This window comes from Meriones unguiculatus, chromosome 4, assembly GCF_030254825.1.
Source record: "Meriones unguiculatus strain TT.TT164.6M chromosome 4, Bangor_MerUng_6.1, whole genome shotgun sequence".
Lineage (NCBI taxonomy): Eukaryota > Metazoa > Chordata > Mammalia > Rodentia > Muridae > Meriones > Meriones unguiculatus.
The window spans coordinates 118,177,330-118,189,785 of NC_083352.1; the positions used below are offsets into that span (position 1 = coordinate 118,177,330).

General features: G+C 41.8%; 1 protein-coding gene across 1 annotated transcript in view; it reads left to right on the forward strand.

The window, feature by feature from the left end:
- The window catches only part of Chd6 (chromodomain helicase DNA binding protein 6), a 171,224-nt gene that overhangs the window by 62,866 nt on the left and 95,902 nt on the right, over window positions 1–12,456 (forward strand). The window contains exon 4 of the mRNA XM_060382903.1: window positions 11,778–11,925. Coding sequence (XP_060238886.1) covers window positions 11,778–11,925 — 148 coding nt within the window. The remainder of the gene's footprint in view (window positions 1–11,777; window positions 11,926–12,456) is intronic.

Below are 12,456 nucleotides of genomic sequence, written 5' to 3' on the forward strand. Positions count from 1 at the left end.
TTTGTGTGGTGGCTCATATTTGTAACCCCACCGTTGAGGGCTGAGCATAGAAGAATCTCTGGAACTCACTGAACAAAAAGCCCTCCTACCCTAATCAGTGAGCTCCACACTCAGTGAGTGACCAGTCTCAAAATACAAGTTGGAAAGCAGTAGTGAAATGTACCTGATGTTGTGTATATATATCAACATATTTAAACACCTCATACAATGAAACCCTACCACGAATGCTTTATGAATGAGAAACTGTCAGGAAACAATTCATGAAAATTTGAAGCATCACCATCTGAATTGTGGCTTATGCCTATAACCCTCGGGAGGCTGAGGGAGAAGGATTACCAGGTTAGCCTGCTTTACATAGTGAGACATGGCATTTAAAAAATACATTAAGTACAGAGAGGAATAAGAACATTATATAAAGATCTGGATTCAGGAGCTTTCTCACCAGGGTTTCAGTACCCATTGCTTAAGTGTTCAAGAGTGACTAGCAAGAGTTATAAACATGTTAAGTTCTTGTCAGAAGCAGGTTGGAGGTAGGATATGGTGCATGGAACTGCCTGCACTGTGCATTTGAAACCCTTCTAAACTGCCTGAATTTCTATTTCTGTTGCTTTCAATTGATAAAACACTGTGTCTTCATCTTAGACATTTGTGATTCCTTTTCAGTTTTTATTATATTGTCACCAATTTACTCTGGTCTTTGTTTTGGTGGTGCAGATTTAGCAGTTAAAGCCTCCAAGGCAGCGTAGATCTGGCTCCATTTTGTCTATGGCAGATTGCATCTGTACCAAAACAAGTGCCTTTTAACCAGTGTCCTTATTTTCTGGGCCAAATCTGTTCTCTATTTATAGATGGAATTAAATGTGGGTACTATGAAAGTTGAATGAAATGTGCAAATGAACCTTTTCAGGGTAGTATCTGTGTTTTAGTAGAGTACTGCTCGGAATATGAAAGCCTGAAGGGATGCTGGGTTGAAACTCTTCTCTCTGGAGCTGTTTCTCCAGCACAGTAGTGTGCCCACACTGTATTCCTCAGCCTTCGCTTGTCAGTGGATGTGATCAGGGTCAGGAACTGTCCTTAGTGTAATTACTGTAACTAATTCTTGCCTTCTAAGGCTGTAATGCTCACTATGTATGGTTTTAATTCTGCCTTCCTTTTTCCTTTCCCACCTTCCCTCCTTCTCTTCTTCCCTCCTTCTCTCCCTCCCTCCTTTCCTCCTTCCTTCTTTCCTTCCATCCTTTCTTTTTCATGACAAGGTTTCTCTATGCAGCCCTGACTGTCCTGGAACTTTCTCTGTAGACCAGGCTAGCCTCCAACTCACACTGCCTCTGTCTCCTGAGTGCTGGGATTAAAGGTGTATACCATCTCTGCCTGGCAGGTTTTAATTCTTCTTCTTCTTCTTTTTTCTCCTTAACTGTTACAGATTCTTTGTGAGTTTCGCATTAGGTACCCCAGTTGCACTCATCTCCCTGTCCCCTCATATCAGCCCTTCACCCAAAATAAAAAACATAGAAGAAAACAACAGTACAAAAAAGGAAAACAGAAAACATCTCATTGTGAAAGCTGTATTATGTCTCAGTGTGTCCCACAGTGTATCCCTCTGTCAATACATCTTCATTTGCAAATGTACATTGGTCTGAACAAGTGGTTATTGGTCTGGCTTCTGTGACACCATCAATATTGGATCCTCATCAGGACTCCTCCTGGTTATCCTAATGTGTTCCTGTGGCATGGAGATCCTGCAGCTTTGGATCAGCAGAACTGGACCTTTCATATATCTTAACATTTAGCAGTTGATACAGATTTTGAGGTTGGGCAACTCAGATCCCTGGATCTTGGCCTAGGTAGTACTGAGCTAGTCAGCTTGCCAGATCTCTCTTATCTGTACGACCAGGGCAAGCTCTCCAGCACTGCTCCGGCTAGGCCAACCAATGCCACTATCAGGAGGCAGGGTCAACTATCCTGCTCTCATGCCCTCAGGGCTGGCTCACCTGCACTCATGCCTCCAGAGCCAGCTCCACTGTGCTGCACAGTCAAGGTGGGACCCGCTCTCCCAAGTGCTGCAGCCTGCGAGGGGCTGGCCAGCTCTCCCGCTCTCACACCTCAGAGCTGGCTTACCCACGGCTTTGCCATTAGGGCCAGCTCCACCGTGTTGCTCAGGTGGAGGTGTAGGGCTTGCTCTCTCAAGTGCTACAGCCAATGAGGGGCTACAGATAGGTCTCCCACTCCCATGCCCTCGGCGAGAGCTCTCCTGGCTACTGTAGGTAGCAAGGGGGAAAAGGAGAGGATACCATCATCCATGCACCCACACCACCTTACAGCAGACAGGTGGTAGAGCCAGCTCTTCTTTGCTCTCATACCCTCAGGGCTGGCTCATCTGCGTCCCATTCACCAGGGCCAGCTCTACTGTGCTGCCCAGGTGAGGTACAGGGCCTGCTTTCCCCGAGTGTTGCAGCCGTTGAGGCATCGGGATAGCTCTCCAGTCTGCCACAGGTGTTGGGGCGAAAGGGAACATCACCTCTGCCACACCACCTTATGGCAAACAAGTGGCAGGGCTGAGCTCTTCTTCCTTATCCTCGGGCTGGCTCACATGTGCTCCCTCAACCAGTGCCAGCACTACTGTGCTGCCCAGGAGAGGTGCGGGGCCTGCTTTCCAGAGTGCTACAGCTGGCGAGGGACAGGTCCTGCTCTTCCTAATGCTGCCAGCTGGGAAGGTGCAGGACCTACTCTCCCAGTGCTGTGGCTGGTGAGGGGCAGGGCCAGCTCACCTCTCATGACCCTGGGGCCAGTTCTTCCATAGGTTTTATTGGGGGGGGGGGGGCAACATGTAGAACTTTATTTTAAACAGCTAGATAGCAGGAGATGAGTACTTATTTTTCTTTGTGTGTGTGTGTGTAATTTATTCTTATTTTTTATAAATTATTCACTTTATATCCTGATTGTAGCCTTCTTCCTCATCTCCTTCTAGTCTCCCTCCCTCTTTCCTCCTTCCTCTCTGCTTGTCCTAGTCCTCAGAAAGGGGGGAAGAGTTCCTTCCCTATCATCTGACCCGAGGTTATCAAGTCTCATCAGGACTGTCTGGATCCTCTTCTTTATGGCCTGGCAAGGCCTCCCTGCCAGCAGGAAGTGATCAAAGAACAAGCAACAAAGTCCATGTCAAAGACAGTTCCTGCTCCCCTTACTAGGAGACCCACTGAGCTGCCTCTGGGCTGCGTCTAAGCAGGGGCTCTAAGTCCTTTACTTGCATGGTTCTTGGTTGGTGCATCAGTCTCTGCAGGCCTCTCTAGGCCTAGATTTGTTGGTCTCCTTGTGGAGCTTCTGTCTCCTGGGTCCTTCAATGCCCCCACTGTTCTATAAGACTCCTTGCACTCTGCCCAAAGTTTGGATGTGAGTCTCAGTGTCTGCTTCAATCCACTGCTGGGTGGAATCTTTTAGAGGACATCAGTGGTAGGCTCCTCTCCTGTTCCCTCTCTTCTACCGCTTCAGGTTTGTATTCTACTGGCCCTTCTGAATGAGAATTAAGCATCTTCCCTAGGGTCCTTCTTGTAATTTATCTTCTTTAGGTCTGTGGATTGTAGTATGGTTATCCTGTATTATATGGCTAATATCTGCTTATAAGTGAGTATATACCATGCTTGTCTTTCTGGTTCTGGTTACCTCACTCACTCTTTTTTTCCCCCAGGATAATCTTTTGTAGTTCCATCCATTTGCCTGCAAATTTCATGATTTCCTTGTTTTTAATAGCTGAGTAGTATTCCATTGTGTAAATGTACCACAGTTTCTTTATTCATTCTTTGGTTGAGGGACATCCAGCTTATTTTCAGAATCTGGCTATTATGAATAAAGATGTTATGAACCTAGTTGAGCAAATGTCCTTGTTGAATGGTAGCACATCTTTTGGGTATCTGCCCAGGAGTAGAATAGCTGCGTCTTGAGGTAGCACTATTGCCAGTTGTCTGAGAAAGCTCCAGATTCATTTCCAAAGTGGTTGTACAAGTTTGCACTCCCACCAGCAGGGGAGGAGTGTTTCCCTCTCTTCACCTCTTCACTTCTTTGCCAGCATGTGCTCTCACTTGAATTTTTGATCTTAGCCAGTCTGCTGATAGAAGATGAAATCTCAGAGTTGTATTGATTTGCATTTCCCTGATGACTAAGGATGTTAAGCATTTCTTTAAATGTCTCTCTGTCATTCACTATTCCTCTGTTGAGAATTCTCTGTTTAGTTCTGCACCCTATTTTTAATTGAATTATTTGGTCTGTTGGGGTCTAATTTCTTGAATTCTTCATAGATTCTGGAGATTAGCCCTCCATCAGATGTAGGATTGATGAAGATCTTTTCCTAGTCTGTAGGCTGTTGTTTTGTTCTGTTGTCAGTGTCCTTTGCTTTACAGAAGCTTTTCAGTTTCATGAGGTCTCATTTATTGTTGATCTTAGAGCCTGAGTTGGTGTTGTGTTCAGGAAGTTCTCTTCTGTGCCAGTGAGATCAAGCCTCTTCTCCACTTTTTATTTTAAGAGATTTAGGGTATGTGGTTTTATGTTGAGGTCTTTGATCCACTTGGACTTTAGTACAGGGTGATAAATATGGATCTGTTTGCATTTTTCTTCATCTAGACAACCAGTTAGACCAGCACCATTTGCTGAAGATGTTGTCTTTTTTCCATTGTATGGTTTTGGCTCCTTTGTCAAAAATCAAGTGTCCACAGGTGTTTGGGCTTATTTCTGTGTCTTCAATTCAATTCCGTTGATCCACCAGTCTGATTCTATGCCAGTATCATGCCGTTTTTATTACTGTTGCTCTATAGTACAGCTTGAGATCAGGGATGGAGATACTTCTGAAGATTTTTTATCACACAGGGATGTTTTAGCTGTTTGGGGTTTTTGGGTTTTTTTTTTCTGTTTATGTTTTTGTTTTCATATGAAGTTGAGAATTGTTCTCTCAAGGTCTGTAAAGAATTGTGTTGGTATTTTGATGGGGATTGCATTGATTCTGTAGATTGCTTTTAATAAGATGGCTATTTTTACCATGTTGATCCTACAGGCTCATGAGCATCTTCTGCTATCTTCTTCAGTTTCCTTCTTCAAAGACTTAAAGTCAACCAAGCAACTTTCACTTGCTTGGTTAGGGTAATACCAGTATACTTTATATTTTTTGTGGCTGTTGTGAAGGCTGTTCCCTAATTTCTTTCTCAGCCCATTTGTCTTTTGTATACAGGAGAGCTACTGATTTTTTTTTTTTTAACCCTAACTGAATCCAGCCACTGTACTGAGGGTGTTTATCAGTTGTAGGAGTTGCCTGGTAGAATTTTTGAGGTCACTTATGTGTTCTATTATATCATCTGTGAATAGTGATACTTTGACTTCTTCCTTTCCAACTTGTATCCCCTTGGTCTCCTCTAGTTATTTTATTGCTCTGGCCAGGACTTCAAGTACCATATGGAGGAGATATGGAGAGAGTGGGCAGCCTTGTCTTTGATTTTAGATGATATGATAGTACACTAAGTGACCCCAGGTTTTAATTCCTACAATAGGATGGGGAACTGCTTTGAAATGACATGCTTTGATTGATACAGCCCTTCAGTGCCTCAAATCCATGGGCACAGAGTGGTTAGAGCTGTAATTGTACGGTGCTGTGTCACCTCGTCTATCTTCTCATCTCCAACTGTGCTTCTAACTGTGCTTCTCAAAAATACTTGGGAAGCGAGATGGGCCTAGGGGAAAAGTATAAAAATTGTCTATCCAGTACTTAATATTGTGGTTTGGTTTTATTTGGAAATTCATCTAATGAAAACTACAGCAAGTAAAGCTTTTCAAAAATCTTAGTTCATGAAGTCTTGTAGAATACAAGAGAGATAGGTTTAGAATCTGGTATAGTTTGTATGTTGGTAGTTCCTTGTAAATTATAAATACATCATGAGTGTTCTTAGAGTAGTTACATGTTTTATTATAAAATCAAGTTTCATTGTGTTACCAAACATTGGCTATTTTTGCATAGGAAGTCTTAAGTCTTCCTTTTTCCCTGCCTGTCCTACAAGTCAGTTTTTCTAGCTGAAAGCCAAAAAGGGAAGATTATAAAAGTAAGGTTGTTTTGCTCATCCCCCAGTGCTGTTAAACAGGGAATGTTAGGACTTTGTGTTTTTAAAAACTCTTGGCTACATAGTGCAGATCCAGTTGAAATTAGTTTAACTTAAAAACTGGTAATTGGATAAACCAGGGTCAGATGAAAGGGGAGGAGGTCCTTCCCTATCAGTGGACTTGGAAAGGGACAAGGAGGAGAAGAGAGAGGGAGGGAGGGGTTGGGAGGGAATGAGGAAGTGGAATACAAAGTTAATAAACTGTAACTCATATTAAAAAATAAAAAAAGAAATAAAATTTAAAAAACCAAAACCAAAAACTGGTAATTGGGGATATGCCAGCTTACAGAACAAGAATCAATGTTTAACTGAGGGTTCCAAGGCCTTTTGTCTCTGGTTGCTCTCTATACAACCCTTGCTAGAGTCATGGCTGCCACAACTGATGTAGAGAAAAAGACATTTAACTTTCCTGTCCACCATTCTCCAAAATTATTTTTAAGATGTATTTTGTTGTGTATGTCTGCCAAGGGAATGTGGCTTCAGGTAGCCACAGTCCCAAATTATTTATTTCTCAAGTTGTCCTAGCTGTCATCTCTGGACCAGTCAATTATAAAAGGAATAGAATATCATAGCCCAGCTTTAGCTGTGTCTTTTCTCCTATCGTGGGACCAGTATGGAGTCCTCTCACTCCTTTGCACACAAAAAAGAAGGAACATGGTGTCCATTTCCGCAATGCAATAGCATCTGTTTTTAGTTATTTTGGGGCCTGGCAAGATGGCTTAGCAGGTAAAGGCGTCTGCTGTCAGGCTTGATGTGAGTTAGGTCCCTGGCCCACATAGTAGAAGAAGAGGACCAAGTTCCACAAGTTGTTCTCTGACCTCCACACTAAACCTTGGCACGTGTATTCACACATGCACATGTGGGTGTACACAATAAAATTACTAAATTTTAAAAAACTATCTTGGGGCTTGGAGGCAGTCATAGTGGGTGAGAGTACTTGCTGTGGCAGACACGAAGCCCTGAGTTCAAAAGCCTAACATGCATGTAAAACCTGGCCTGGCTGCTTGTGCTTATTATCACACTGTTGGGGTGAAGGGCCAGAGACGGGTAAGATTAAGAGTTTACTGAACAGCCAGCCTAGCCAAAACAGGAGGGTTTCATGTTCGTAACAGGGTCTCAAGGCAATAAGACACACCTGAGTCCTACTCTGTTGAACATGTGCGTGCACATACATGAAGTATATCATGTGCACAAGCCATTTTTAAAATTCATATATATGTTTTCATAAATTAGCTTACTCCAATAACTCTAATAAATGCCTATATTTTTTCCTGAACTGTTTGAGAATAAATTGCATGTACTATGCCTTTTTTGTTATTAAAAGCTTTAGGAATTTACTTGCTTAGAGTAAGGTGGTATTCTTCCGTACCTGTTGTCTTGTATTCCATTATAACAAATAAGCAGTCTTTCTAAGATTGTACAGATACCTCATTCCTTCTCATATTGTGCCCCTGGATTGAAATCCCTTGGTGATTTTAGACCAGACCCCTTACAAAATTATTTTTTCCTATTCTACTTCCTCTTTATTCAGAGTATAAATGTAATAAACAACAGCTCTCCTGTATCCCTTATTCATTCATTATATTTAGCTGCTATCAGTACAGTGTCCCACTGTTTTCAATCTTGTATTTCTTTTCTGTCCCCAGTTTCTTTGGTGGTCATGTGGTCTTGGATTTGGGCAGCAAGATTTCCTCAGGATGTCTCCAGTGACTTTTTGACATTCCATTTTAAACTTTAACATCTTTTATTTTCTGACATAGATGCTTTAGGCTCTTCTTCTGTTTGCCTTATTCCTCCCCCCACCCCTTCAGGGGCTGCAGTTTCTCTGGGGAGAAATGAAGATCAAAGTGTTAGGAGGAAGAACTGCCACCAAAGAGGAATACTTTGATACCGGCAGAGCTCTCATGATTGGGTCACTTCTGGAGAGTCTCATCTCTGACTGTTGCTTATCAAGGGCCAAACATTCATCATATTAAGCTTGGGCTATGGTCAGATACTGTGCCCATCAATCCGTGAGGTTGAGATAGTCCCCACCCCCACCCCCATGCTGTTGTTACATTATTCATTGTTGACACTTAGATTCATTTATTTGAGTTTTCATCTTTGGGTTTTTACTTCTTAGCAGTACGACTTGAGTATATCACAGAATGTCAGGTCTGTGTGAAAAAAGATGTGCCACTTCTTCCAGTATCCCTCTCTTCCCATTGTCCCTCTGCCATCCATTACAGATAATTACTGATTATAGCTTACACATTTTAAGATTACGTATATATGTGTGTTTTTACTTTATCCCTACCCAGAGGATGCTATTTTACACATTGTTTTTTTTCTATTTAATGTATCTTAAATCATTCCACTATTAGTTTATAGAATACTTATTTTTAATAGCTGTATTGTTTTCTACTTTTATATCCTAATTTAGTCAGTCTCTTTTATATAGACTCTTGGTTTGGTTTGGTTTTGTGAGACAGGATTTCTCTGTTTTAGCTCTGGCTGCTCTAGAAATCATTCTGTGAAACAGTCTGGCCTCAAACTCACAGAGACCTACCTGCCTCTGCCTCCACAGTGCTGGGTTTAAAGGTGTGCGTCACCACTGCCCAGCTTTTATATAAGTGTATAGGTGATTTTCAGTTTTAAGTGATGCTCATTTTTTTTCTTTCTGCAGTTACCAAATCCTGCAATGCATGTTTCCATACTGTTGCAGGTATCATTAAGTAAAATTCTGTGAGTACACAACTGAATCAAAGAGTACATGGATATGTATATATTTTAAGTTATTTCTGTGTATTCTTTGATTATTTTAATGCATGTGTGCAGTGTATTTTTAGATCATATTCATCCTCCACTCCCCTCCTCCAACTCCTCTCTGACTCCATCCTACATTCCCCTCCCAACTTCATGTCCTTTTATTTTTACCCACAGTCTTGATTAGCATTACCCATATAAGCATGGGTATGGGGCCATCCAGTGGGGCATGGAGCACTCACTCTGGACTGTTCTTGAAGAAGACAGACTCCTCCTCTCTCAACAGCCATCAATTGCTAGTGGCCTCTGAGCTAGAAATACACCCCTCTCCATCCCCCCCATCCATGCTGCAATGTTTTCAGGCCTGGTCTTGGGCAGGTCTTGTAAAGCTGTCCCATTTTCATTGCTACTACTCTGACAAATACTTATTTCAGTTCACAGTTTCAGATCACAGCCCATCATTTGTGGAAGTCAAGGTTGTGGAACTCAGGGTAATAGCTCGAAGGTGGTAGGCTTGCTTGCAATTCCACACAGCCTTACCTGTATCCAAGAAACTTACCTATAGCCAAAGAAGTGCAGCAGGAACCATGGATAACACAGCTGTGCTTCTTTTCATTGAGTTAAACAGTGCATGAGTATTTTTACCAGTAAAAATAATTACTGTGCAAGTTTTTGAGGTTTATTGTTTGTTTGTTTTTGTTTGTTTGCTTCTGCCTCCCAAGTGCTAGGATTAAAGGCTTGTGCCACCATCACCCAGTTTACTGTGTGAATTTTTTTTTTAATTAGAAGCTTATAACCTGAAATAAGAGTTTTGTGGAAGTTTAGAATTTTAAAAACGTGGAAATAGAACTTTTTGCCTCCCCCACCCTTTTTTTTTTCTTTTGAAGGTACAAATCCCTTTTTAAAGATTATTATCCTCTAAAAGGATTATGTTTCACTCACATCCTTGGACTAGATTGAAATAGTTTTTGCTGTCGACTTTTCCAGTAGGTAAACAGTCCAGTCTTCAGCATTAGACAGACTTTGCACATGCCTACTCGCAGGGTCTAGGAGGAGCGAAGGATTCAGGACTGATGTCTGGGCCAGCATTCTGGGTCTACCCTTTGTAAACAGGCACCCACTCCTGTTCTGTCTCTGAACACCACCCTTTACCTTTCATGGCATCATCTAATTCTCCTAATGGAAAAATATCCATTATGTTAACTCTTTCCTTGACCTCCACATTCTGTCATTTGCTGAAACTTACTGTTTCTACTCCTTCTGGGTCTTTCAAATCATTCTTAGCCCTGAGCCCTCATTGGCTGTATCATAGACCTATCCTCTTAGAGGTACTTGGCATCATGGTCCTCTTCCTACATGGTCAAGTCTAAACTCTCTGGCCTAGTACTCTCTAAATGTTTTCTTCCAGCTCTCTCATGTAGTATTTCTGGGCATCTGCACTGTTAGCCCAGCTGCACAGCAGATACCCAAGAACTACCCAAGAACGCCTTGGTGGTTCTCCAAGAATAGACTGAATCTGCCTGGCTTCAAACTGTAGCCTCACTGCTGTCTAGCCTGGAAGTTCTGGAAATTTCTTAGGGTCATTATACTTCATATTCCTCACAATAAACTGTTATTTGCCTGATAACTTGTGGGGTGTAAAGGAGATAATCCACACAGAGGCCTTAGAGCTGTACCTTCAGTACTGTCATGTAAGTGTAGCTGCAGTCATTGTTACTCCTCCTGATTTTCTCTCTTAATATTTTTCAGAATTCTATGTGTGTCTTTGTGCAAGTAAACTTTCTCAAATCTCCCTAACTACAAAAAAAAAAAAAAATTAGACATTTATGTACATGACCATTTTGCCTTCACGCGCCTGTGCACCACTTGCATGCAGTACCTCTGGAGGCCAGCAGAGGGCGTCAGATACCGCGGAAGTGGAGTTAAAGTTGTAAACCTCTGTGTGAGTGCAGGGAGACAAGCCTGGGTTCCCTGAAAGAGCCCCTAATGCTCTTAACTGCTGAGCCATCTTTCCAGCCCCCAAAATCCCTCCATTAATGTAGCCATCCATTCCTTAAATTTTAAAGACTTGCTTAAATATTGAGTGCTTACTGTGTTATATAAAAGCATAAGACTACTCAGGAATACAGAACCTAATCAGATCCTCTAGAAAGGACAAGAGAGATCAGAGATGTATAAAATATCTATTAAGCAAATGTGTATTGAGCCATCTGCAGAGGATTGGGCATTGTATGAGGTACATGAGTTCTGAGCTTGGTGTCAGGATCACTGACTTTGGTGAGATAGCAGAGTTTCAGTACTTAAAGCATTACCAAGGTGCTTATCAAATGTAAAGAATTTACCATAGAGTCAGGATCTTGGTGGGTCTTTGCAGTATATGCTGTCCATCTCTGAGGAATCTTTCATATACCACCCTGGTCTGTGGTTGTAGGGGAATTCTACAGTGCTCAAAAAGTCAAGAGCAGTGCTTGATTTGAGTACCTATTATGTACTCTGGTCCTTTTACATAAAATCTACTCAGAAGAAGAGGATGACAGATTAAAGATCTCACTCTTTTCATGTACCTTAGAACAGTGTTAGAATTTGATGATTCTTAGTGTCAGTGAAGCAATTAAACTTCCTATTTATGGTGTTGCCTTAAACTTAAAGTAAGGTTTTAGAGAAATTCCTATTTTTTCCTATAACATCAGTCATAGCTGTGACAGTCATTACGGGGAGTGAATAAAGTGAATTCTGCCTTAGCGCATGCATGTGTATTTTCCCATGTTTCTATACCTTTCGATCATAATAAATACAGGTTCTCTATTAAAGTCTGCATTTGTTCTAGAATTGCAGGGTATGATTTTATGGCTTTAATCATGAATTTTCAACTGCCCAACAGTTTTAATTCTGAATGTCTTTTAGCAAGGAGCAAGGACCAACTCCAGTGGAGAGAAAGAAGAAAGGAAAAAGGAAAAATGAAACCACTGTGGAGAGTTTAGAATTGGATCAGAGTCTGCCAAACCCATCTCTGCAGAGTCCTGAGGAGCCCACCGAGTGTGCAGACAGCCAGGTACAGCCGTGACTAGGGACCCGCTGGATGTTATGGCTGCTGGACTAGTTTACATTCACCCAGTGCTCTGTCTGCAGCTTGCTGACCTTACACACAGATTGTACTGTCTTGGTGGGGGAATACACAGACCACACACAGGCTATTCCCAGGTCTTAGAGTTACGTTGATAAGCTCCTAGAATGTTTGCTGTCAATAAAGGAACATACCAGTCTTCAGAGGCAGTTGATGTGGAAAATTAAGTTGTGAGTCAGAAACCTGTTTTGTCATTTTGTGCTCAGAGTACTAGGCCAGTGTATATAAGACATCCACATACCAGAATACTATATATACCAGAATAGCAAGGGGAGTTTCTAAACACTTGAAACAACCCAGTTCTTAACAAAATGCCAGAGAATGTTCTTGGTACTGGTGGGGATTTTCTTTTCTAAGCTGAGGTAATTTTTCTAGGGCTTGAACTCTTAACATTTGAAAGTGCCATTTTTCCGATATCAACGGTATTATATCTGAACTGGGACACAGTTCAGAATAAGA